A 26424-nucleotide genomic window follows, 5' to 3' on the forward strand; every position below is an offset into this window, starting at 1 on the left:
CGCAGGCGCCGCGCAGCCAATCGGCGGCTGCCACACTACGGCCCGAGCCGGGCTGGGGGTTGGGACCTCCGGCTGCAGGTCCGCCTGGGCCAGACGCGCGAGCTCAGACAAGAGGTTGTGTGGTCGCCGGCCCGGCCTCCGCAGTCCCCGCCGAGCCCCGAACCCCGACCCTCCTGCCGTCCCCAGCCTTACCTCTTCACCATGCGCCTCCGCTGCCTAGCGCTGTTCCCGGTCGTGGCGCTGCTTCTTGCCGCAGCCCACCTCAGTGCTGCATCCGACGTGCTGGAACTCACAGACGACAACTTCGAGAGTCGCGTCTCCGACACCGGCTCTGCGGGCCTCATGCTAGTCGAGTTCTTCGCGCCCTGGTGAGGCCGCTAGGCCTGGGTGGGGGAGGGAGAGCGGGCCGGGCTGGGCCGGGGGCGAAGGCACGCGGACGGTTGGGCCCACGCAGCGCCAGCGCTCTCCACCATTCCTGCGGGCCTGCCTGTAGCCGGCAGATTTTCCACCCCGGGGAGCCGAGCTCTCCGTCTCAGAGCGAGAAGTTGGTGATGATCTCCAGGGAACGAGACCCGAGGAGGAAAACCAGAAGGCCTCTCTCACGCAGGGCCACATCCTTACCCCGGTGCTCTTGTGGCACTTTCTATTTGCAGAGGGTTTACCGCCCCCTTCGATTGCTATCTTTACGGTTTTTGGGTGAGTCCGTGTTAATGTTCTCTATCCTACAGATGAGGCATCCCAAGGCCTTATATTGGAAGCGAACGTTTCGCCGTGTGCAGTGGCCCTGGTCTCCCAGGGTACTTCCTTCCTCTTGCCCCTCTCTCCGCATCTGTTGGTTTCTAGCCAAGGTCACTCAGTGGCTGCAGAATGGTCATAGTGCTTGAGGCAGGCGATTATTTTGTCCAGCGCATGTGCACGTTCTCCATTAAGCTGATCATTTCTCAGCACCAGGGAAATTCCGTCAAAAAGAGTAGGTAAACAAGAGTAATTACGTCTGACTCTGCCTAAATTGTAAGTTTTAATTCGGATTTCTGAAAAATGCCATAAAAGACTCCAATGAGAAAATAATCACTGTTGGAGAAATACTCCACTTCAGGGTGATTTAACTGAACAAGGGTGTAAATTATTTAGGATAGAACTAACTCGAAATAAAAAGCTGTATGTAAGGGAGAGAGCAAATAGGATTTTTGGCCCAGTAAATTCGACTGTTGCTTTTTTATTTAACCCCATATCTTTACCACAGCAAACAGTGATTATCTTAATGCTTGGGATAGCTCAGTTTACCCATGCTAACTACAGTACTTAATTTTTCTCCTGCCACAATGATCCTTAATTAAAAACTTACTGTATTTAAAAGTATCAGTAAAACAAAGTATAACTTTTGACTTGCTTCTAACTCTGGAGGTTCTTCACTCTGCAGGGTCTCAGCTGACTTTGCTGAGGGTTATACTAGAAGTCCTATAGTGAAGACCATCTGAATGAACTAGAAGGATGTGCTAGAGGCAATAAATTTTGTTTTCAGCTTTGATCCATTTGGCACCCAGGCATTCCTGTGGCTAACTGGCAGTACTGACGATTGTACATCCTAGGTGGTCTTTATACATCTCTAGAACTCACATTCTTTCTTAAGAGACTGCTCTTCCCAATATATATAATGCTGTTAACTTCTGAGAGGTGTCACTTGTAATTAGAATGGCTGTATGGGGTTGTGTCAGAACTGGGTGGTGCTTCTGTGGCTACAGGGGTCAACATGAAGCGAATTGCTGGAGAATTGTGGGCTTAGTTAGACTATTAAAGATTTTTTTTCCCCATAGGTGTTCTTCCCTATTTTAAGTTCTTGCGTATACTTCCCTAAAAACTACATATCCCATCATGCACCAAAAGGTGTCTGATTTTAATTGGTCCAGAAGGTTAGGTCATCCTCCAGAAGGCCGGCGAGAAGGGTAAGTTTTCTGAATGAGTAATTTGGAATCAAAGAAGTCTGATGATGATGTCCTTATTTCTGCACAGTCAGCTGTTTAAACTAATAATACTTCAGCTGGAAGTGTTTTCTGGCTGCTGTATTCTTTTGTACAGATAAGGGTACTAGCTCACAAGTTAGGAACGCTTAAAGAATCCTTACTAAGAGTAAAATGGACCTATTTTGATGTGTTCTTTTTCTCATTTGTTTTAGAGTGTCTTTTTCACTTCCATTTTACAAGTGAAAGTGGAAGGTTTCTTTGAAGTTGACTTCGTAGACTAGTATTTCCATTATGGATTTAATCTCCCCAATTTGTAAGACAGGGAGTATCTGAATTTCTGTGGGGAGTAAATAAATAGCACTATTTAAATGTTATACTTACTGAAAATTTATTGATAATTTCTGAAAATACATTAATCAGTGTTAAGTTTTAAGTTCTCAACTTATGTTGTAGATTTGTGCCCTACCTCTAGGACAGTAATAGTACAGTATTTGATATCCAATGTTTTTAGAGTATGGAAAAGATTATGTGGATAATATAAAATGGAATATTTAATATTTCTTTTTATATATGTTGATTCCTTTCTTGCTTGGACAGCTGATTGCTCCCTCTTCTATTGGCACCTGATAATACTATTACCCTGCCAACTGGTGTCCCCATAGGGAAAAGACTATCAGCTTTTCTGTCAGAGGTTAAAATAGCATTTGGCACATGGCAGGGACGAAGTAATGATTGTTGGGTGAATATATGTTGGGATTCTGTATTAACTTGTTAGGTGCCATCCCTGAAGGTGGATGGGTTGTTTTAAAGTTATCTAGGAGTGGGTAGAAGAAGTAGTGGTTAATCTTGGTGTTCATCTTCAAACTCCACCTGAGTTCCATTCCTAGTGAATTTGACAGAGGCAGTCTCCTCCAGCCTAGTTGGAGCTTGTCAAACAGGTCCTCCCTTTGGGCATTTTATGACATTACGATTATTGCCAATGCTTAGGGCAATAGTATTCCAGTTCCAGTGATGTCACTTACACATACATAGCTTGCTACACCCCTCATTCCCTCCTGGATTACTAAGTCCCAGGGTAGAGCTCAGGCATGGTTTTTTCTTTTTTTTTTTTTAATTCTCCATGGATGTTTTTTATATTTATCTGGGTTGAGACCCAGTGGTCTGGCCTAACTACATTATTTTTTTCTCTTCAGATGTTCTAAGATTGTTGAGATGAAGTTATTCTTAAATCTGTTGCCTCCACCTTGACAATTACTGCACATTCAATAGTAATCTCTTCTGTTTCTTCTTTATTCTCATTGCTGGCCCACTGGTCCAAGTTTTCAATTTCTCCCATGTGAAATATATTATCTTCTAGATGGCTTTATTCTTATCTCTGCTTTCCCCCTTCCTGTCAGTCCTGTATACTGCTGACTGATGTGGTCTTAATACACATAACCTATTTATTATCTTTTTTTTTAAGCCCTTCACAGTTCTCTGAATGTATCATTCTCACTAGTAATTTCACCTTTGCTCTACTATTCTCCTTATCTAGAATACCCTACTCTGTCCTGTCTGAAACCTTAAGTCCTTAAAGACCAAGATCCAATTCTTACTCCCTTCCACCTTTTTCAAAATTTGAGCCCTTATGATATTCCCAAATGCCTGAATTTCTCAGGCAGTTATTTTATTATATTAAATCAGCTGGAATTTGTGTTTTGCTACAACCCAACTACACGAATTACTATTCAGTATTAAAGGAATACAGAGGATGTAATGAATAATACCATATTCCAAAGACATCTAAGATGCCACTGATTGTGGGAGAACAATTATGTCTCTCAAAGAAAGAAATGCTACCATTGAAACTATGGCACAATTGCAGAACACATCCTAATTTCTGATATGATAACATGTGCATCTGTGAAATACATTGTAAGGAATACCTTTTATTAATATCAGTCTAAAAAATATAGCCAGTATAGTTGAAGCACCCTGTGAATCCCTTCACCATCTTAGGCAGTCCCCATCCTGAATTTGGTGTTTATTATTTGGTCCTTTCGTAGTTTCAGTATGTATGTGACTCTAAGCAACATCTGATGTTACAGTCCTCTTTTATATCATTGTTCCTTCATTTAAAGCTTTCTAATGATTATTTTTTAGTAGGACATCTAAAGGCCTTGGAGAACATAAGTAGGGGACAAAATGTCTCCAAGTTATTTATCCATCCATCACCTAATAAAATGAATTTTGAGACTGTTGGATATTAAAAATAGCAGCTCAAGCTTCTTGCATGTATCCTTGCTTCTGTTTTCCAGTTCTTCCTATTTTTGCTGTTTGTGGGGAGATTACAGAACGACTTACCTTCTCAAAGTGATCCCTCTGCAACCCATTGGCTTTTAAAGAGATGCTACATTAATTGGTGCTAGCTGTATGCTGATGAAGAGGCGTACCTTCCCCTCCCCCCATTGCATATACAGGGTGCCTGTGGGACTGATAGGACTTTCCAGGCTGAGGAGCAGGTGTTTCTGACGATCCCCTCAGAAAATACTCTAATTAACGTAACGTTTTATCTTCATCAGTTCTTGTAGCCAGGTGAGCTGTGTAGCTGTAAAAATCAGGCTCACCATCTTAAGTATGTCATTCTAATGCTGTGTTGAAACTCAGTTGAGACCAGAAAAGCCTGCAATGAGCTACTAGAGTTTATCAAGTGATTCCCTTTTGGACCTCATTCTCCTACCCCCTCAAACTGGGTTTCTGGTCAAAGAGTCATATTTAAGGAATGGTGAAAAATTACTTGATGGTGATTCTTTGAGTTAATATCATACTTGGAACCTTGTAAGTTATACATTTTTTAAATAATTTACTATACTTCAAAGAACCACAGGCTGATTTCCTAAGGAAAAAATGAACCTTCTTTGGGAAATACTGCCAGGAATAGTGTTATTGCTATCTTGACCTTCATTTCATCCTTGTTAATTGGTCAAAAGGGTCTGAGCCCTTTCTTTAATGTGGAGTGTGCTTCTGACTATAGTTTTTCAAGGCACAATTGCGTTTTTAATTGAGAAAATAGATGCTGCTCTGGACTGAGCTAATCCTATAGAGTCAACCTCAGGCTAGAGATAGTACCTTTACCTCCTGAGGGCTCTGGTTTACCTAATTGGTAATGGATGTTGTTAAGAAGGTGATTTTTTGCTTTTGGGTACAGCTGCTATTTCAAAAGTAGTAGTAATGGTTTGGGATTCTTCCTAGTGAAACAAAGTTAACAGTCTTTTAGCATTAAACTGAGAGCCTGGTGTTTTAAAAAAATTATCTGTATAGGTGTGGACACTGCAAGAGGCTTGCACCTGAGTATGAAGCTGCAGCTACCAGATTAAAAGGAATAGTTCCATTAGCGAAGGTGAGTATAGATGGGTTCTTCATTAAAGGAAATGAGGTATTTTTAATAGTAGATTGTAAAATCAACATTCATTTTCTCTTATGGTGCTAAGAAGAGAGAACATCAGTTTCTGGGCAAATACACAACTGACAGTTGTGTTAATTGTAGTTTCAAAAGATTAGAAATAGTGAAACTAAGGTAAATATTGGTATAAGAAAGACATGAAAATAAATGATAAGGATTAAGGGGCAAATACGGAGAGTAAAAGTACTATAGTCAAGATGAGAGGAAAACTATGGAGTAAATAAGTTCCCTAAACTACCGTATATTGACAGTGATGAATAAGAATAAGAAAATGACACAAGACTATTGGTAAGACTGATAACTGTAAGTGGTCACTGGTAAACTTCCCAGTATATGCTTTTACAGCTAAAGTAGTGCTTCCAGAATTTTACCATTATTCTGTGGTGGACCCAGTTATAGTTGGTCCAGTGTAAAAGCTCATATCTCAGCCAGCCTCAAGTCAATAGTTCAGACATACACATATATAGGACTGGTTTTGGAAATTGCTTTTAATCCTAATGGTTCTGTGGCAAGTTGCCACAGAAAAAGAGTTCAGTCATGGTTTAATTTGTTTCTCACAAGGCTTTTGCCTGTGTTACTACTATAGACCTGACTTTTCTGAACCTCACTTTATGTAATAAAGTGAACCTCACAATGTAAAAAGCATTGGGGTCATACCTCAGAATCTTGTGAAGATAATATATGCAAAGTGCCTTTCACACTGCTTAGTTTGTTTTGGAGTAAGTGGCTAAATCAATGAAAATTATTTTCCTTCTTCCTGATAAGTTTCACTATGTCTGTCACGTTACAGTTTAGCCCAGATTCAAATAGTTCAGGGGGCATATTCAAGTACTGGTACCTTTGCTATTAACTCTAGATGATTTGCCAAAATCAAATTATACCCCACCCCACCTAAAGGGTCAGTGGTACCATATATCCCCTTGATGATAACCATTATCAAAGTAAGCCACTGTTAGAAATTTTAAGTGATTTATCCCTCACATATTCTAAGGCAAAAAAAAAAAGGTGGATAACACTGATTTAGGCACTAGATACTCCAAGGGCAGAAATTAAGTAGTCATTTGTGTGTTTTGTATGAGGCCCAGGACTGTAAATTTTAAAGAATTCCTTCGGTGGTTCTGATGTAGCTAGCCCAGCACCCATGTGCCTTTAAAATCTAATGTCCTGTTCCATGTGTGCCAAGAATTGCTTGACCATTTTATGATTTGACCAATCTTAATAATTTGGGAATATAAAAACTGGCATTTGGATAACAAATGATTCATGTGTGTTTTAATCTTTAGGTTGATTGCACTGCCAACACAAATACCTGTAATAAGTATGGGGTCAGTGGATATCCAACCCTGAAGATATTTAGAGATGGTGAAGAAGCAGGTGCTTATGATGGGCCCAGGACTGCTGGTAAGAATCTTGGATTACATTCTGGAAATTGAATTTCAGTACCCTGTTTTTTGTAGTGGGAACATGACTTTTTTCTCTACAACATAATAACAGTCTTTGAAATTCCTCATCAAAGAGGTCAGTTTGGTGGCCAACAAAAGACTTCTCTAAGTGAACAGGTTATGTAAGTAATGCAGAAAATACCTGACCTTGAGTTATAAGGTCTACTAGGCATTTTTTCATATGTCAAATACTTATTGAGTAACTACTCTGTGCCAGATATTCTAAATACACTAGATAATCAGTATTGATAAAGCAGACAAGGGTCCTATTCTTGTGGTGCTTACATTCTGGAAGATGAAGAGAAGAAAGCAGCAAACAAGTTTTAAAATATATATAGATAGCCACCTCACATCCATTAGGTTGGCTAATATCAAAAAGAAAAAGAAAAAATGAAAAGTGTTGGTGAAAATGTGGAGAAATTGCAACCCTTTTGCACTGTTGGTGTGAATGTAAAATGGTGCAGCTACCATAGAAAACAGCATGGCAGTTTCTGAAAAAAATGAAAAACGGAATTGCCAGATCCACCAATTTCACTTGTGGATATATATCCAAAAGCATTAAAAGTAGGGTCTCTAAGAGATGTTTGTATACCCGTGTTTTAGCTACATCGTTCACCCATGTTCATAGCAAAAGGGTGGAAGCAAACCAAGTGTTCATCAATGGATGAATGAATATGCAAAGTGTGTATTAACAAACTTTTGTAAATGTGTATATAATACAGTGGAATATTATTCAGCCTTAAAAAGGAAGTTCTGGCGTGTGCTACAACATGAATGAACCTTGAAGACATGCTAAGTGAAAAGGCAAATACTGTGTCATCCCACTTATATGAGGTTTCTAGAGTAGTCAGATTCATAGAGATAGAAAATAGAATGGTGATTCCCAGAATCTGTGAGGAGGAGAGAATAGGGAGTTGTTTAATGGGTAGAGTTTCAGTTTTGCAAGATGAACACAGTATTTTAGATTGGTTATATAGCAGTGTGAATGCACCTAATGCCATAGAACTGTGCAGTTAAAAACGGTTGAGATAGTAAATTTTATGTTATATATATTTTATCATAACTGAAAAATTTTATATGTCAGTAATACATAGGGATAAGATAAATTCAGGTAGGGATAAGAGCATTAAAGGAGAAAAATAGAACCATATAATGTGATAGTTATAATCCAAGTGGTCAGGGTGGTAACCTTTGAACTGAGACCAGAATGACAGGAACAGGCTCGCCATGAGAAGATACTGGGCCAGAGCCTTAAAGGCAGAGACAGCAAGGACAAAAAGGCCCTAAGGTGTAACTGAATTTAATGTGTTCAAGAGATAGGAAGACCATGTGGCTGTAGTATAGTTGGCAAGGGTGACAGGAAGTTTAAGAGGTAAGTAGGGATGCAATCCCATAGAACCCATAATTGATGAGAAAAAATACTCTGGACAATTTTGTCTTGAGTCTATCAAATAATCAGGTGTATTTTACCTTTTTATGATGGAAAACTCAGAGAAAAACGGTTCAGTTTGCATATTTTAGGTGACAGAATTTTTTCAGTATGTTTGATTGTTACTCATACAAAGCTCTGTCTAACTCTGACGTCATCACACTTTCTTCACCTTAGGACCTTTGCCCTGGCTATATTCAGAGCCTAAAATGATCTTCCCCCGTGTTTACATGACTTCCTCTTTTTTATCATTCAGATCATGGCTTAAATTTTACCTCCAAGAGGCTTTCCCAAGCCAATAGACCTAAGGTAGCCACCCAGGCATTTTCTCATCACATCTTCCTCTTAACTCTATGGACAATGCTAGTTATTGATTTTTTTTAATTGTTTACTTATTTGAGATTTGTTTATTATTTATTTGGTAATATACTAAAATTGTAAGCTTCAAGAAAGCAGAGACCTTGTTTGATATATTTACTACTCTATCTCCAGCACCTAGATTTTTCACATGTAGTAGATAACTCAGTAACTGTTAAATGCAGAAAAAAATGTTTTGGCATAATGGACATCAGTTAGCCAACATTCAGAATTTGATATGTCTAAGCACAGAAGGAAAAATCATATTTTCTTCTATGATCTTAAAAGAATTAATGAAGAACCCATTGTTACCTTTCAAATTTTACTAGTTTATTATAGGGTAGATTTAACAGAATTATTGGTCTATTTTTCTCTGAATTTGGACAGGTCTTAATGAAATTGTAGTGAACCCAACCAGACTGCTACTACTCAGATACTCTCACTTGGGCCGTAACATAGATTTCTTAAACTCAGGAATTTCTCAGCATCTAACTAGGAGGTCATCTATTTGGCTACTTAGTGTGCATTATTTTGTTTATGAATTCCTCTCAGAACTATACTGTGTGTCTTCCTGCTTAAACTGGTTACTCAGCACCACCATTATACCTCCCAGAACATTTTAAATACTCAGGTCGAAAATAACACTTTTCATTAGAGCCCCAAGGTAAACTTTATAATAAGTTATATTGTGATACAGTAATAACGGTCCCCTTGAAGACTAAAAAATTCATATCTGATTCCAACCAATATATTGATACAACCCCTCCTCTCTGAGGAGTTGAAACATTTAAAAGAAAAAAAAAAATCCATGAATGGAAGAGAAGGGAAAACTACCTTAGAAAAAATCTGAAAGAGGCTCAATCATGTTGAAAGAATTAAACAGTGAACTGCTCACCCTGTTAGCAAATCACTGGAGTACTTAGAAGAGAAAAGGCATGGACAAGGCAAAATATTATGGTGGAGTAGCACTGCCTCTGGCCTGTGAGCATTTTGAGCTTGTGAATGCTTTCAGTGGATGCCAGAAGAAAATAGAATAATGGTCTGTCAATTAGGCTTAAGGGCTAAAAGGATTTTTTTGTGTTTTGTGTATGATGCTTATCCCTAAACTGTTTTACTTACCTAGCCTATTTCAACTCAGTAGGAAAGTGTGATTTGGGTGGATCCTGCACATAGCATGATTTAACCTATATATAGTTAAACCCCTTTACAAGCTAGCCAAGTCATTGCATTTTCTGCTTTTAAAATGTAAGGCTGCAAGTGACTCTTTGTGCTACTTGAGAATAAGAGATTTGTTCTTTTAGTTTATTTGCAAAATGGATGTTTCTTGAACTTGTATGTGCTAGGTATTATTCTTAGAGGTTGATACATATCAGTGAGCAAAACAGACAAAAATTCCTACCCATTTGGAATTTATGCTGTAGTGGGGAGAGAGAGATAAAAGTAATAAGGCTGGAGTGTATTAATCAGATGGGTGAAAGTGCTGTAGAGAAAAATAAAGCAAGGAAAGGAAGTAAGGGAGTGTTGGAGGTTGGATAGGTTTTAGTTTTTAATGGGATGGTCAGGGAAGGCTTCACTGATAAGGTGATATTTGAGTAAACTAAAGGAGGTGAGGAAGGAAGCCAGGTGAGTATCTGGGGAGAGTTCTCAGCAGAGAGAATAACATGTGCAAAGGCACTATTTAATTTGCATTGTTGCTAACACTTTATAACATTACCAGTAGAGGTCTAAATAAGTACTATCTCTTTGGGTCAGCTTAACAATTATAAATGCATCTACTCTTTGACCCAGTGAATCCACTTCTAGGAATTTACCCTGCAGATCTACTCAGTCATGCAAAATGACCAGTATAAGGTTATTTATGCAGGGTCATTTATAACAGCAAGAAGTTGGAAACAAATGTCCATCAATTATGGCTGGTTAAATAAACTTGGTATATCCAAACACTGAAACACTATGCAGCTAGAAAATAGATTGAGGTAGCTGTTTATGTATATTGACATAAATTATCTCTAAACTATGTTAAATGACCAAAAAAATATGTAACAGCAACGTGTAAACTGCCATTTGAGGAGAAGGGAAAAGAATAAATATGTAATTGCCTGTTTATGCATAATGTCTAGAAGGATATACAAAAAACTGAAATACTATTCTATGGGGATAGAACCAGAAGAAAACTTTCCATTTCATACCATTTTGAATCTTGTGAACTTTGAGTCTAGTGAGTGATATCCTTCTTAAAAATTAAAAATTTGTGTTGCTATAATTTTTCATCTTGTCTTTTAAGATGGAATTGTCAGCCATCTGAAGAAGCAGGCAGGACCAGCTTCAGTTCCTCTCAAGAGTGAGGAGGAATTTGAGAAGTTCATTAGTGATAAAGATGCTTCTGTGGTGGGTGAGTAGCAAATATTTGATGATACCATGTAATCATCAACTTGGTTTCATAAACCCTCTATGCCTGAGTAAACACAAAGGTAAAACAGTTTAGGAAACCTTGGAGACAGATGAAAGGCAACTCAGAGAATTAGGTCATCATTATTATAATGTGGGAAAAATTGAGTGGTTTTGTGTTCTTATAGATGTGAAGGTTTAATTTCAATTAAAGGACTAAAATATGATACCTTCAGCTTTGTCTGTCACATCTTAAACTCTGAGATTGAACTGAAATAATAAGGTAGTTAATACTGAAAATATAGGTTTTAAGGTAGGAAGATACAAGTAAATAACAAACCTCTGTGTCTGATATTTTCAGTCACAGGAATTAGTGTTTAAAATCAAATTGCTAGAATTTGTTTATTTTTACAGCAATCTTTCAGGTGTTGCAGTACCTCATTTTATCCTTAAATAACTTGAGGCAATGAAACCTGTTCTACTGCTTGGGTGTTGTTTTGTCCTAAATGTAATGTATGATATGTTTGACTAAAATATAAATTTAAACAGTGTAAGCTGTGTATATTCCTCTTCATCTCCTAATTACTATAATAAAACTGACATTCTGGCAATAGAAATTATTTAACCTTGACTAAAAACCACTTCTTATTGTCTGGATTTTACTGACTGTATATTTTACAAGGAGTTAAATGTAAGTAGACATTTAGTAAACACATAAGATTCAGTCACTTTTCTAGACTTGAAGTTCTAAAGACAAGTTAGACAGAAAAAAAAATAGTAATTTACAGTTTATTTTGACACATTGTCTTATTTAATCCTTCTGACACCTGAAATAGTACCTGAAACTCTTTTAAGAAATTAAGCAAGTTGCCCAAATATATTCAGCTATGACACCTAGAACTAAAACTTGCCTCTTGACAAATCCTCTCCATTGGCTCCCTCAAAAAATATTTTTTAAAGGATAGAGGAAGAATTCTCAACCTGAGTATGCTGTCAAATAATCTAGGTAGTCATGACAAAGCAGACCCAGTCCTCACACCCTTCTTGCTCTGCTTATCCATAATATGATAAAGGGTTTCAAAAATAGAAGAACGTTGAAGTTTTGAATATGTTTCAGCACTTACTGTTTCTTTCTTGTGTTTGACATTTTCTGCATAGGTTTTTTCAAGGATTTATTCAGTGAAGCTCACTCTGAGTTTCTAAAAGCAGCCAGCAACTTGAGGGATAACTACCGATTTGCACACACCAGTGTTGACTCTCTGGTAAACAAGTATGATAATAATGGAGAGTAAGTAACTGAGTTGAACCCACTTATAAATCTCTGGACCAAGTGCTATTGTATGAACTGGCTGTTTTTATCTCTAGTTTTTCCAAAAGATTTATTGAGCACTTGTCTAGGCATTAAGCTAAGTTCTGGAAACTGTTGCAGCCTTTGAGGGGCATCTAGTAGGGGGAACATGAATATATTTAAAAATGTAAGTGTTAAGTGAGTTTTATAGGTGTCCACATAGAAATATGGAGTATACTGGAAGGACAGAGGAGGGAGGAATTTTTTCTTCTGGGGAGTAGTTATTTTTTCTGGTAGGGAGTAGTATCATAAAAACTTCATAGAGGAGGTAACTCTTGAGGTGTGTCTTGAAAGATAAGCTTTTTCAGGCAGGTTATGGTGGTTGGAAAAAAGTTATTCCAGATAGAGTAGCCAAAGTGAAGGCCCTGAGATGTGAAACAGCCTTGACATGTTGTGACCTGTACTACTGCTGGATTATTGTTTGTAAATGAGGTCAGAGTAGAGGTTAGCAGAGACCAAATTATAGAGGACTTTAAGTGGCATACAGAAGAATTTATAATTTATCTGTTAGATACTTGAAAGCCATTGAAAGACTTACCTGGAGAGAAATGTGATTAATTTTGTGTTTCAGAAAGTCACTGGTGATGACTTCTGACATATGACAGAAAACTCCTGTGGTGGTTTGAAAGAGGAGAAATGGCAAAGCAGCCAGAAGAGTCTAAGGATGACATTGAGAGTCTAAAGGCAGTATTGAGGACAGTGGAGAAGGAATGAATATAAGAAATGTAAACAGTAGGATTTGGTCCCTAACCATGTGTGAAAAAAGGAAGATTTAGAGTGAGTCTCAGTTTCTAAAGATTTAGATGTGTGGGCCAGTGAAAGTCATCATCAACCTGGGAATGAGACGGAGACAAACCTGACAGGAATGATGGGGAGTCCTGTTTGGCACAGTGAGTCTGAAGAATGTGAGACACACAAGTGGTGAAGACCCAGCGGATGACTGGATAAATGTGACTAGAATTCAGGAAAAGTTCTGAAGTAGAGATAGATTTATAGGCCAACCACATTAAGTGATTATTGAAACTGTGGGACTAGATGAGGTCACTTAGGGTGAAAACATAAAGTAAAAAGGAAAGTGTGCCAAGGGCTGGTGTTACTTACTTATATTTAATAGAATATGTAGTGTTTACTAGGAGCCATTTACTGTAACTCATATAATCCTCTTAACCTAATGGGACAGATCTGTTATCTCCATTTTATAGAGGAGAAAGCACACAAAGAAATTGAGTAATTTGCATAGCTTCACACAGCCAGTAAAAGGCAGAACTGGGATATGAACCTAGAAAGTCTGGCTGCAAAGCTGGTAGGTTTAACCATGAGGCTCTACTGCCTTTTAGATTGAGATGCCAGGACTCTAAGTGGATGTGGAGCCACTTGTGGCTCATTAAGCACACCATATACCAGCCTGTTAACCTTATATTTGTACATTGTAGCTACCTCTAACATGCCATTTAAAGTGGCCTACCAGCCTCTAATCAGAAGTCTTACTGAAAATACCTTAATGTGAAGGGTGTCTTAAGGTCTTCTTGTATATACCAAGGCCATATCATTAAAAAGCACAGTTGGATAAGAGTGTATATCAGTGATACCTTAAAAAAAAAAAACAGTTGGAACTGCCTGATATCTATTATTTTGGAATAACTGCTCTGAAATTGGTAACTATAAAAAAAAAACCTTAGCCCTGCGCACATTCTTGCTTGACCAACATGTTTGTACTAAGTTCCCTTTTGCTACATAGTTTACCTGTGTTCTGTGAAAATGCCTTTGTTTTTAATTGGCACAAAGTTAATGGTTAATATTGGAAAAGTGAGAGTGGAATATAAGGACATAAAGCCTAGCCAAAACAAGTGATAAGATTGTAGTGGGTGTGGGTGTGTAGTGTGGGGAGAAGGAAAGAATGAAGGAGAAGCTAAAGGCAAGACATTGGTAATTTAGAAGAGTGGTATTTTCTAGGAAAGCTGGTAGTAGACACAAACCTGTGATATAGAACCAAATTGGGGTTCATTTTTAGCTGAACAAAAGGCTAGAAATTAAAGAAGAAATTTGCTTCAAGTGTTCATGGGGTGAGGAATGCTTACCAAGTAGCAAGAGAAAAATTTGTAAACTTGGGTTATTGGGATAGAGAAATCTAGAACGAAGGAATTTTGAATGAACTCAAACTAAACATTATCTATAATTATATACCTACCATAGAATTTCACAGCTGGAAGGAAGCTTAAAGATACTTTCCCTAATGAAGTTATTTTCTTACTGTGTGGGAGAGTTGGTTTTCAAGGAGAGTGGCAGAGTAAGGTACTTTCCAATAGGAGCAAGCTCTATTTTATTGTACATACTGAGAATTTGGGGTGAATTGGGTTCTGTTTAGTATAGTTTTTAAAGGGTTGGAAATTAGTCCTCTATTCTAACCCCCCTTAACCTTCTTTTGTACTGATAAAAAAGCGGAAGCCCAGAAGGATTAAATTGATACCAGGCCCAAGGTCTTTGAAATTAGTGGTGGAGCTCGAATTTGAATCATGTTTTCCTAACTTTTAAACCCAGGGTTTATTAAGCCCTCATACTCAGTCCTTGCACTTGATACTTAGGTATTTAGTACTCTAGTGTTGATGAGAATGTCCTGATGCCAAGTCCATGGTCCCAGAAAAAAGTCCTTATATGCTTAAATGGTATTAGTAAAAGTGGTAGTAAGAATAGCACTACCACTTAGCTTTACGTAGTCTGAGCTTAAAGTAAAAGGTGGGAGACAGTTCTGCTGTTCTACCTACAATACTCTCACTTTTTTTTTTAAGGGGTATCACCTTGTTTCGTCCTTCACATCTAATGAACAAGTTTGAGGACAAGACTGTGGCATATACAGAACAAAAAATGACCAGTGGCAAGATTAAAAAATTTATCCAGGAAAATATGTGAGTACCTTTTTATGCCTTGTTTGGGATTTCACAGCTTTGTTTTAGTTTGTTTACCTCAGTTATTAAGCCAAGTCATGTTTTGGATTAAATACTTTCAAGGAATTATAACAATAATAGTTGAGGTTTATATTTAAAGCAGTAATGTATGGGCCATAGCACTCCTATTGTAGTCATGTAGGGTGTATTCCTCAGTATTCATCTTCTGTGTTGAAAATTACTTTATAAGTGCTGTCAGTTACTTGTGATAATACCATAATATAGCTATAAACCCACCAAATTTGCTAATGGATGACTTCCTTTCAGTTTTGGTATCTGCCCTCACATGACAGAAGACAATAAAGATTTGATACAGGGCAAGGACTTGCTAACAGCTTACTATGATGTGGACTATGAAAAGAATGCTAAAGGTTCCAACTATTGGAGAAACAGGTAATGCAAAAATCATTTTTCCATTTTTTTTTTTGATCTACTTTCTACTGGTATTTGGGCTCTTTTTTTTTTTGAGAGGGCATCTCTCATATTTATTGATCAAATGATTGTTAACAACAATAAAATTCTGTAAAGGGGACTCAATGCACAATCATTAATCAACCCCAAGCCTAATTCTCAACAGTCTCCAATCTGCTGAAGCATAACGAACAAGTTCTTACATGGTGACCAAGTTCTTACATAGTGAATAAGTTCTTACGTGGTGAACAGTGCAAGGGCAGTCATATCACAGAAACTTTCGGTTTTGATCATGCATCATGAACTATAAACAATCAAGTCAGATATGATTATTCGTTTGATTTTTATACTTGATTTATATGTGAATCCCACATTTCTCCCTTATTATTATTATTATTATTGTTTTTTAATAAAATGCTGAAGTGGTAGGTAGATGCAAGATAAAAGTAGAAAACTTAATTTAGTGCTGTAAGAGGGCAAATGTAGATGATCAGGTGTGTGCCTATAGACTAAGTATTAATCCAAGCTAGACAAGGGCAACAAAACATCCACAGATGCAGAAGATTTCTCTCAAAACAGGGGTGAGGTTCTAAGCCTCACCTCTGTTGATCCCCAATTTCTCACCTGATGGCCCCCCTGCGACTGTGCCTGTCTTAGGTTGTTCCTCCCTTGAGGAATCTTACCCGTCTCTGGCTTCATTTTTCCATTTTTAAACAAATTTACCCAGTGTGTAAACAGTTCCTTCTAACTATCCTGTTAACCATTTGTGATGTGGGAGCCAACAGGAGTGGGACTAGTTGGCTCCCAAAAACTACATTGAAGCCATTAGGGCAAATAACATAAATTATTTCCCAAATCTACTGGGCATATCTTCGGTAGGTATTCCTCTTGCCTTGTGACACAGCCAATTCATAACCTCCCAGTAAAAGATGCAAATGTAACTTAAAGTATACTTTAAAACATTGTGCCTACTGGCCCATTGAGACTCTCAGTGCATTTTATCCTTACAATTTTTCTTTTCAGATTAGTCATTGTGCCTGCAATATTTTTACAGTTTTGTAATGTAGCAGGATTCAGTGGGAATGAACTCTGTTTGGGTACCACCAGTTTGTCAGTGAAGTTCAGAAAGACATGGAAGGATACTATAATCCTGGGTCAGTGCCATAGGAACGCAGTTCAGACTGATTCCAGAGGCCTACATGGGCTGTAAAATTAGTCTTTGCTTTCTAGCCTCTTGCTTCTTGGTTTCAGAAATGCTTTACCATCCTGGTATAGTCTTGGCATAAATATCTCATTTCCCACAGAGTGATGATGGTGGCAAAGAAATTTCTGGATGCCGGAAACAAACTCAACTTTGCTATAGCTAGCCGCAAGACCTTTAGCCATGAACTTTCTGATTTTGGCTTGGAAAGCACCACTGGAGAGGTTCCTGTTGTTGCTCTCAGAACTGCAAAAGGAGAGAAGTTTGTCATGCAGGAGGAGTTCTCGTGAGTTACAAGTTAGCATGGGTTTGGGATTTGGTTGTGCAAGGAAACTGTTAAAGCCTTTTATGCTGCTGAGGACCTATAAAGAACATTGGAATGTGAAGTTAGGTCTTCTAGTCAAGACCTATGACTGACAATTTCTTTTCTCAGTTAATTTAATTATAGGTACTGTAAGGATCATGATCCTTAAATTCTGAAAACCAGCAAAAGGATGGCAGCCTGGACTATGTATGTGATTGTTTCTGCCCTGCCATTAGAAATTGTAGACAGACAATCTCTTTGAGATTGATGTAATTTCAGACCAACCCAACCCCCTCCCATCCCTACAGAATGTCTTCTTGGAATACTACTACATTGGCCTAAAGTAAACTCAGGAAATTAGAAAGAACCTAAGACTCCAGACAGTTTTTTACTTTCACCTTCTGAAATTTTGGGAGATTAACACAAGAGAACACTGCCTTGTGAGTGGATCAGTAAAACAAGATACCATAAATAGGCAGTATTGTGCAGAGCAACAAAATAAGACCTGGTTCATTTACTGAAGTAAATTTCCAGAAGACCAATGTTTTCTTCCCTCTCTGATCTTTCTGATCCACAAAGAACACACTAGAAATACAAGGAGATAGTTGGTTTCTTAGTCAGTAGTTCTGTATATTAAGAAATAAGAGCCCTTTTTTGTGAGCTGTCAATTTCTTTATAGCCTTGAAATTGAAGCTGAAATACGTAGAAACTATTCTAAGAAATTGTTTTAAATCCTCTCAGTGGTGGGAGTAAATTAACAAACCTGACCCTCTTCTTTCCAATTCTAGGCGTGATGGCAAGGCCCTTGAGAGATTCCTGCAGGATTACTTTGATGGCAACCTGAAGAGGTACCTGAAGTCTGAGCCCATCCCAGAGAGCAATGATGGGCCTGTAAAGGTGAGGTGCTCATAGCCTCACCAAGGCTCTAAGCAGCTGCCTCTTCTCATTCCCTTCCAACTCAATTTTGTTGAGATATAATTGACTCCCCTCATTTCTTTATGCCAAAAATGCTGGGTCTAAGTGAAGACCCTGTTGGCTGTCATGTTTTTGTTTGTCCTTACTTCCCTAAGTCATAAAATAAGAATTGGCAGAGCTCATCATGCTCAATAGGGACAGCACTATAAAACCTTCATAGAATTTTCTGGTGGTATTTACACTGGGGCTAGGTTACTCTTTAGGATAGAGCAAGCTAACCTCTAGTAATGGTTTTAAGATTGTTGCTTTGAGGTTATTTTAAGAAAGGGTTGGGTAGCACTTGTTTCTTCAGACTGCCTCAACATAGTTTTGCAGGTGACAGACATGGGAATGAGTTGGTTTTGGAAATGGCAACATCTTTAATATAGCCTATAAATGCAGTTTGGGTTTCAATGCCATATTCTCAGTGGCAACACATCAAATTTGAGAAGAATTGGTTCTAGAAACAAATTTAGCTCATTGATTTGTTGAATACACCTTACCAACAAGAGAGTCTTCCATGTTTTTCAGGTAGTTGTAGCAGAGAATTTTGATGAAATAGTGAATGATGAAAATAAAGATGTGCTGATTGAATTTTATGCTCCTTGGTGTGGGCACTGTAAGAATCTGGAGCCTAAGTATAAAGAACTGGGAGAGAAGGTAAGTCTGAACCATAATTCTGAAGATAAAATTTGAATTGAGAAGTTTGGACATGTATTTAGCATTTGCTAATTAGTTTAGTGCCTAAGTACTGGTGGGTTCTTTTTTCCAACTGTTTTAACTCTTTACCAACTTTATCATGACTGCATACTAGTGTCTGTAGCCTTTGTAGTGCCTCAGATACCAGCTTTAACTTTCTTCTACTCCTCAGACTCAATTTAGAGTATGATTAAAAGTATCCAGGCTTCTGCATATTGGTAATGACTTACATGAATCTGTTATGCTCTTTCATCTTAAAACACTTAGCTTAGCCCTTGTAATGTCTTATTGTAGGCCAAGTGATTTTTGAATAGGGATGACTGGATATAGAGTTTTAATATGTAGAAACCAAGAGAGAAAAGGGGAGTTTGTGGAAAGTTAAGATAATGTATGCAAGTGTCACTACTCTTCCCATCTGAGCAGCAAAACTTATCCAGGTGTTTAAAAATAAAATTGTTTTAAGTCCTGAATTAAAACTTGAAATTTAAAGCTGTAACCTTTTTATTATTAACAGCTCAGAAAAGACCCAAATATTATCATAGCCAAGATGGATGCCACAGCTAATGATGTGCCTTCTCCATATGAAGTCAGAGGGTAAGTAGATGAAAAGCTAATAAAAGTGTCTAGGCAATTCATAGGAAAAAAATAAGTTTTTAAACCATATTATTGGATATGGTTTGGGGAGTCCTCATATTTCAGTTGATCACAGAGCCACTTGTGCCTTCTTGGCTGAGAGTTCTGCAGCATGGGCCCACATGACTGCCACAGATTTTGTGAGCTCTCACATTCCTGAGTTTTGATAGAAGGTGACCTAGCCACTGACAGAATATAGTATCTGAACAGATTTGAAATCATGAAGATAAGTTATTCCCAGAAACAGTAACTGGGAAAGTACATGTCAGAGTTACTCTGGAACCTGAAATTAGTCAACTCTTTTTTTTTTTTCTTTACCCAGTTTTCCTACAATCTACTTCTCTCCAGCCAACAAGAAGCTAAATCCAAAGAAATATGAAGTAAGTGCATTGTTTCATCTCCCCACAAATACACACACACATACACATATCCACATCTTTGAGTTTAACCAGAACTCTTTCAACCCTCATGGTCAATATATATGGTTCCTAATGTGCTCTTAAAACTCAAAAGTCTTCCTACAGGGAAAAAAGTCAAGGTTCTTGCAAAGGTTAAATTTTCAAAGTAATCTTTCTGTTTTCAGGGTGGCCGTGAATTAAATGATTTTATTAGCTATCTACAACGAGAGGCTACAAACCCCCCTGTAATTCAAGAAGAAAAACCCAAGAAGAAGAAGAAGGCACAGGAAGATCTCTAAAGCAGCGCCAAACAGGCCACTTTGTAAAAGGACTTTTCCAGCAGAGATGGGAGAACCATTGGGAGAACTGAGACCCATATGGAATTATTACTCTCAGGGCTGAGAGGACAGAATGGATATAATCTGAATCCTGTTAAATTTTCTCTAAACTGTTTCTTAGCTGCACTGTTTATGGAAATACCAGGACCAGTTTATGTTTGTGGTTTTGGGAAAAATTATTTGTTTTGGGGGGGAGTGTTGTGGGGGTGGGGGGAATTGAGCCAGGGGGGTTATTTTCTAATTTTTTTTGTACATTTGGAACAGTGACAATAAATGAACCCCCTTTAAGATGTCTTTTTTCCACAAGATGGGGAACCAAAGGTTCTGACAGCACTGTCCAGTAGCACTCCCTGGCAATGATGGAAATGTTCTATAATCTTCATTGTTTAATATATGTAGCTATTGCACATTTGAAATGTGGCCAGGAACTACATTTTAAATTTTTATTAATTTAAATAGTCACATATAGGGCTAATAGCTACCATATTGGTCAGTGCAGCTTTAGAACCGCTAACTGGGTCCATAATTATCACCTGTAAATTCTTTCCAATTTTTATCTTTCTATTCTTATATGTTTATTGCCCAGGAGACCCCTAGCCTGATGATTTGAACAGGTGAGGAATCTTTCTTGTTGGTCTCTCTTTCTGGTCCTGCCATGCCCCAAGGATGGGTTGCTGTTTATCCTTGCCACGCTGCTGAGCATGTTTATACCTCCCAAGGGCTATTTTCCGCCCAGAAGTGCCCTGCCTGGGTGTGGCACTGTGTGGGTGTGGTAGGGGTTCCAAGTTGTTTCAGGAATTGCTGACACCTCTGGGTGCAGCTCTCCCCCACAGGGCCCACGTTGTGGCCCATTAACTTCCTCTGCAGTATCATTCCTGGTTGTGAATGAAGCATCCACATTTCTTCTGCAACGATGAGGAATAAAAATGATAGTACTGGTGTGATCTTTGTTCATATGAACTATTTCACTCTTCTTTTTGCTGGGTAAATCCAAATCCTATCCAGTTACAGTTTTCAGTCACTGGGTAATTCCAGGTAGATCCCTAATTGTAAATGATCATAAAACTGTTTAGAAAAGAACTTTATTCCTACTATATTCTCTAGTTGTCGATCATAAGATGAATTTGGTAGAGCCTTACAGCAAAATATATATCAGAATCATCCATAGTGCTTTGAAAAAAGTGAAGATGCCTAACCATAACTTGGGGATTCTAATTCATAAGACCTGGACTGGGATCTGGGGATCTAGTTTTTTAGAGCCCCAGAGATGTTTCAGATAAACAGCCAGGGGTAAGAACCACTGCCTTGGAGAATATATAAAGAAAGCATATAATAACTTGTATAAAGGACACAGAAACAGTTTTAATATTTTAGCCATGTTAGTAAAAATTCACTTTTAAGTACATGGATAACACCCAAGCCCTTTCTCATTGTATCAAGATGTATTGCAAGTTCCTTTAGCTCCATTACCAAAAGGTCTAGTTGTTTCTTCAGAGAAGCTACCAGGCTAAATTCTAATGTCGACAAGGCATCTTGTCCTGGGAATAGGGTCATTTCTCAAGATCTGAAAATGACTTGGCTTCAACTAAAGGTGAAGAAGCCAAGCCTCTGCTACTTTTCCTAGTCTCCTGGGCATAGCTGTAGGGTGTTGGCACTGTGCCCACACCCTAAAAATTAAAATATGGCCACAATGAAAATCAAACCGTAAGAACCTAGAGCAGCTTTTCTAGTTGCCACTGTGGACACAGTAATAAGAACAGACAGTTGCACTCTAGTTTATAGCTGCTTTGTTCCTTCATATCACAGGGCAGAGGGCCAAGAGCCCTCTCACAACTTCAGCTGCGCCTGTTCTCCTCAAACTCCAGGATGAGACCTTTAATGTGGGACAATTTCTGATGCAGGTACTCACAGCGACGTTTTTCTTCCCTGTAACCCGGGTACCGCTGCAGAGAAAGAGCATCCATGTTTAAAAGAAAAAAAAATCCACCATTTCTACCTTCTTGCTACCATCCCCAGACGTTATCTTACCTTCCTGAACTTTTTATATTCCTGGACTATCTTTTCTTCCAGCACCTGAAACAAAGAAAATGCTAGCACCAAGCTTAACCTTGAGAAAAAACTCCATTCTTGTTGAAACTACAATGTTGCTCATGTGAAACTTTTATAAGATTGTGTATCGATACCTTAATTTTAAGAAAATAAATAACTATATTATCCAAAACAAACAAAAAATAGCTCTATTTTCTTAAGGGAGGGAAGTAATTTCCCTTCCCATTCTACCAAATGATAATAGACAACTTTTTCTTTCAAAACAGGCTTGCATTTCGCTTTTTTGTTGCTGAATAAACAAGCTATGGGCAGTTAGCAGGGGTTTATGGCCAGTAGAGCTGGAAAGCCAGCTTGGATCCAGTCTTTACCTTGTGTTCTGGAGTTCCTCTCTGAACTCTCTTGATCTCTGCTCCCAGCTCCATGAACCTTTGGCTTGCAGCCCCAACACGAGCATGCAAGATACGATATTCAGCATAATCTGTTTCAAAGTCCTGCTCATAAGCATGTTGCTGCTCTGCACTGTGGATGGCCCTGTATTGCCTGCCGGAAGCAGAGAGTTATCACTTTCAATTTCACTGTGACCCCCACCACCACCACCACCAAAAAAAGAAACTTTTCACCTCCCAGAAAGTTCATCTTAATATATATGCAAGTCTTTTATATAGGGGACTCACAGGAGATAATCTGGTACCTCTTCAGGGTGTGAGGATTCAGAGTCTAGGAAGGAAGATGACACAAAAGTAATTATACAGGCCTTTTTCCCCACTATGGTAGTTTTACCCTCCTCATTAATGCTTACCTGCTTGAACTGAGGGACTATGCTCCAGCCTGGGACCCATATCTTCATCTTTATCTTCTTGCTCCCAATTTTCTTCCTCTTGTAGGTCCTGAGTGGGGAGCCCTTGTTGGGAACTTGGAGCTAGAGGCAGAGTTCTGGGCCTCTTCTCTTTTAGTTTTATAGTGGCTGCAGGTGCTGGACGTTTCTATTGGGGAAAATATCTTTCTCACATAAAAAGTCAGAAGCCTCCTGTTCTGCCCTTCTCTTGAAAATTATTTCCATATAATGGACTCTTGGAGCATCAAAATGAAGACTCCCAATTTTAAGATTTTAGCCTGATTGAACAAAGCTCTCTTTGGAAAATCATTACAACTTACCTTGTCCAGATATTTCTGGCTAGCAGAGGAACGCAGTACCTGATCAGGCTCTCTCTTTGAATGATGAGTCTGGTTCCTAGAATATTAGAAGAGGGACGGGAGGGATTCAGTCCCGGATAGGAGGTAGGGCTAGATCTCTAATTATAGCATTTAGGGTGGAGATTAGAGAAGAAGACTAGCAGGGCCTCCCAGGTTAGACCCACCCTGCCCCAAGTACCTCACTCCCCACTGTGACATGTGTTCCCTTGAGGATCCTGGGAGTGACTGTCCATGGCTGCTTGCCAGTGGGTCCGGCACCTGGCAGGGAAAGTGGCAGGGGCACTTGGCTCCCTGGGCTTCAGGCTTTGCCCCACCTTATCCCAACTCCCTGCAGTTTCTGGCCTCACCTCTTCTAGTGCCATCTGTGGCTGTGAAACTGCAGCTTCAGAATAGTCGTCTCCCATGTTCTGCCAACTCTCAGAATCTCTGGCGTCTTCAGCCAGGTTGTGTCCCTGAACTGAAGATGGGGCTGGGATAGAATCCATGGCTGCCCAAACAGTGAGGCGCTCCCTGAGTGGGCCCAGGCAGTGGAGGCAGTTAGGCCCAGATCTGGAAAGGGGTGATGGAAAACACTCAGGAGGGTGGAGAACTTTTAAACACATCTGGACATTCTCCAGGATTTTTCATAAACCCTTTCTTAACTGCTACCTGTTTCCCCTTACCTGCCTAAGCGTTGACACACAAGGTCCAATCCACCTCCAGGGCCCTCTTGGCCACACTGGGACACTATGAAGGAGAAGAGGCAAGACCAGCCAGGGCCTGGGAGCCTCAGATACTAGGGGCGAAAGGAGACCATAAGCCCCATGAAGTCAGACCCACCCCCTCCTGCCAATGCCATTCCTCCCTCAGCTAGCCAAAGATTGAAGATAGGTCCCACGGGGCTAGTTAGCACAACAGGTGCAGCTGGGCCTGCGTTCCCCAGGAGGCTGAGACGGCACAGTCTCCTCAACCGCAGCCCCCTGGGACCACAACCCCAGCAGCCCCCTCGCCACACTCAGGGTTCAGTTCTCGGAACTTCTCAGACCGTGACTGCTCTCAGCCTCCCGCCCTGCCGGTACCTTTCCGAACAGCAGACCACGTCTGTTCTCCCTGCACCCCAGCGCTTCACACACCTCAGGCCTGCACTTACCCCTCGGTTGCCTTGGAAAGCGATCACTGGCCGAACCTGCGGGGAGAGCACAGACGGGAGCTGAGCGCAGGTGAAACTATGTCCCCAGGAAACGGCGTCGAGTGCCTGCAGGACCTCTCTCGCGGGCTTCACTTGGAGAGGTGGGGAGGCCGGAGCCTGCGGATGTCGCTCCCCATCCCCAGGTCCCTTCACCAGGGTCGTCGGCTGCAGGATAGGAGGTCGGGAAGGATAGGGGCGTGGGAAGAGGGGGCCGCACCTGTTGCCGCTGACACTCCTGCAGCGCCCGCAGCGCTGCGTCGTTGAGCCTAAGCATCAAGAGGCTGGTCCGGGCTGCTGGGGTGAAGCAGAGCCGGAACTTTCCACTTAGAAGCTCCTGGGGTCCCTCCATGGCTGCGAGGTGCAGAGTAGCCACAGGCTAGGGCCCCCACCACCACCTCCGCCGTGCAGGACTAGGCAGGCTGGCACACCCCGCAGCCCAGGTCGGCCCCGCCGGAGGGCGGAGCCCCACCTCCGGCCCCACCCCCAGCCGGCGTCACCTTGAGGTTTCTCTACCGCGTGGGCGGTGCTTCGCTTTCCCCAGAAAGTCCCCGTGGACCCCAGCAGTGTCTTCTTGGCTTGGCATGCACAGCAATGGCCTTCAGAAGGGGCTGCCCCAGTTGCGGGGAGAAAGTCTGCGACCAGCTTCAGACATCCACCCAGAATCCCCAGTCCTGCCTCAGTTTCCCCAGCCAACAGAAAGACCCGTCTCTAAGTGAAGCTGAACTTGCACCCCCTAGAGGGTGTTAGACGCAGAGGGGCGGGAGAGAGGGCCTGGTTGCTGGGCGGACTCAGCCTATCGCGCCTTAGAGGCCCAGAGGCCTCAGGGACGGGAGGGTGGCAGATCTGAAGTGGGAATCTCAACGCCAACACGTCGCACAGCACTTGTGCTTTTTCCGTCCGATTTCTAAGGCTGGAGAGAAAATCGGGCTCTGTGGGTGTTGTGGCAGCGGTGAAGCTTGGTGTCGCAGGCTGGAGCGACCCGACCGGGCAGTGGGCGTGGGGGGCGTGGGTAATGTCAGGAGAGTTGTAGGGTGGAGGAGAGAGCGGTCAGTCTCAGGTCTCCCCTCCTGGCCTAAATACGTGAGATTGGTGTGAAAGGGGGCTAGTTCACTCCCTTAGAAGGGCCAATAGGTGCCACGAAGTTGCCAGACACTATGCAGATCCAGATCCGTGTGCGGTGAGGCAATCTTAGGTCAGCCCTTGGTGTCTCCACTTGTCCCTTATGTGGGTATGTTTCCCAAGAGCCCTAATGTTCTGTCTTAGCCAGGATCCCTCTGCTAAATCCCTGTACCTGCATAATCCAAGGTGATCTTAATACCCCCCACCCCAAATCAAATTACCTACACATTTGCCAAAACTCATCAAATTGTGCACTTAAAATGTGTATATTATTATTAAAATTCTTAAATCTTATTAAATTTATTTTAATTATTAATATTATTTAAAATGTATGTAAATTATACCCCAATAAAGTTAATTTTAAAAATCAGTGCAATAAACCTCCAACTCCAAAAACAAAAACATGTCCATCTCCTCAGGGCTCTCTGCTTCCCAATTTGCTAATATGGTAAACAGTCGTGGTAACGGGGAAAACTGGTCTCCCAGTGTTGCTTTTCTTCTCAGATGACATCTGTGACCTTTGGTTACATTTTCCTGGGTTTAAACTCAAAGTAGAGACTAGAATGAAAATTTCCAGATAGGAGGAAAGGGGCAACGCTGTAAGAAGAGGGAATTGGGGAAGATATTTGGGGAAGGGAGAAGGGAGA

General features: G+C 40.3%; 2 protein-coding genes across 2 annotated transcripts; one reads left to right on the top strand and one right to left on the bottom strand.

Annotated features, from left to right (window-relative positions):
* Positions 1-63: 63 nt before the first annotated feature.
* Positions 64-21564, top strand: PDIA3 (protein disulfide isomerase family A member 3). Its single transcript, XM_036923609.2, has 13 exons — positions 64-368; positions 5262-5340; positions 6687-6804; positions 10916-11023; positions 12178-12307; positions 15154-15270; positions 15577-15702; positions 17025-17207; positions 18014-18122; positions 18711-18839; positions 19393-19472; positions 19834-19891; positions 20095-21564. The coding sequence occupies exons 1-13, from the start codon at positions 202-204 to the stop codon at positions 20206-20208; spliced, it is 1518 nt and encodes a 505-aa protein (XP_036779504.2). The 5' UTR covers positions 64-201; the 3' UTR covers positions 20209-21564.
* Positions 21565-21881: 317 nt separating this feature from the next.
* Positions 21882-25192, bottom strand: ELL3 (elongation factor for RNA polymerase II 3). Its single transcript, XM_036923615.2, has 11 exons — positions 24876-25192; positions 24620-24655; positions 24153-24265; positions 23838-24039; positions 23669-23748; positions 23452-23527; positions 23096-23279; positions 22971-23013; positions 22665-22836; positions 22276-22320; positions 21882-22190 (listed from the first exon to the last, which is right to left on the bottom strand). The coding sequence occupies exons 1-11, from the start codon at positions 25005-25007 to the stop codon at positions 22083-22085; spliced, it is 1191 nt and encodes a 396-aa protein (XP_036779510.2). The 5' UTR covers positions 25008-25192; the 3' UTR covers positions 21882-22082.
* Between the last annotated feature and the right edge of the window lie 1232 nt (positions 25193-26424).

Source organism: Manis pentadactyla, chromosome 11, assembly GCF_030020395.1.
Source record: "Manis pentadactyla isolate mManPen7 chromosome 11, mManPen7.hap1, whole genome shotgun sequence".
NCBI lineage: Eukaryota > Metazoa > Chordata > Mammalia > Pholidota > Manidae > Manis > Manis pentadactyla.

Coding starts and splice junctions, on each gene's coding strand:
- PDIA3 (XM_036923609.2), top strand. CDS start 202: ATGCGCCTCCGCTGCCTAGCGCTGTTCCCGGTCGTGGCGCTGCTTCTT. Junction 11,024..12,177: donor TAAAGATGCTTCTGTGGTGG/GTGAGTAGCAAA, acceptor TTTTCTGCATAG/GTTTTTTCAAGGATTTATTC. Junction 15,271..15,576: donor AAATTTATCCAGGAAAATAT/GTGAGTACCTTT, acceptor ACTTCCTTTCAG/TTTTGGTATCTGCCCTCACA.
- ELL3 (XM_036923615.2), bottom strand. CDS start 25,007: ATGGAGGGACCCCAGGAGCTTCTAAGTGGAAAGTTCCGGCTCTGCTTC. Junction 23,749..23,837: donor CACAGATGGCACTAGAAGAG/GTGAGGCCAGAA, acceptor TTTCCCTGCCAG/GTGCCGGACCCACTGGCAAG. Junction 22,191..22,275: donor AATATAAAAAGTTCAGGAAG/GTAAGATAACGT, acceptor CTTTCTCTGCAG/CGGTACCCGGGTTACAGGGA.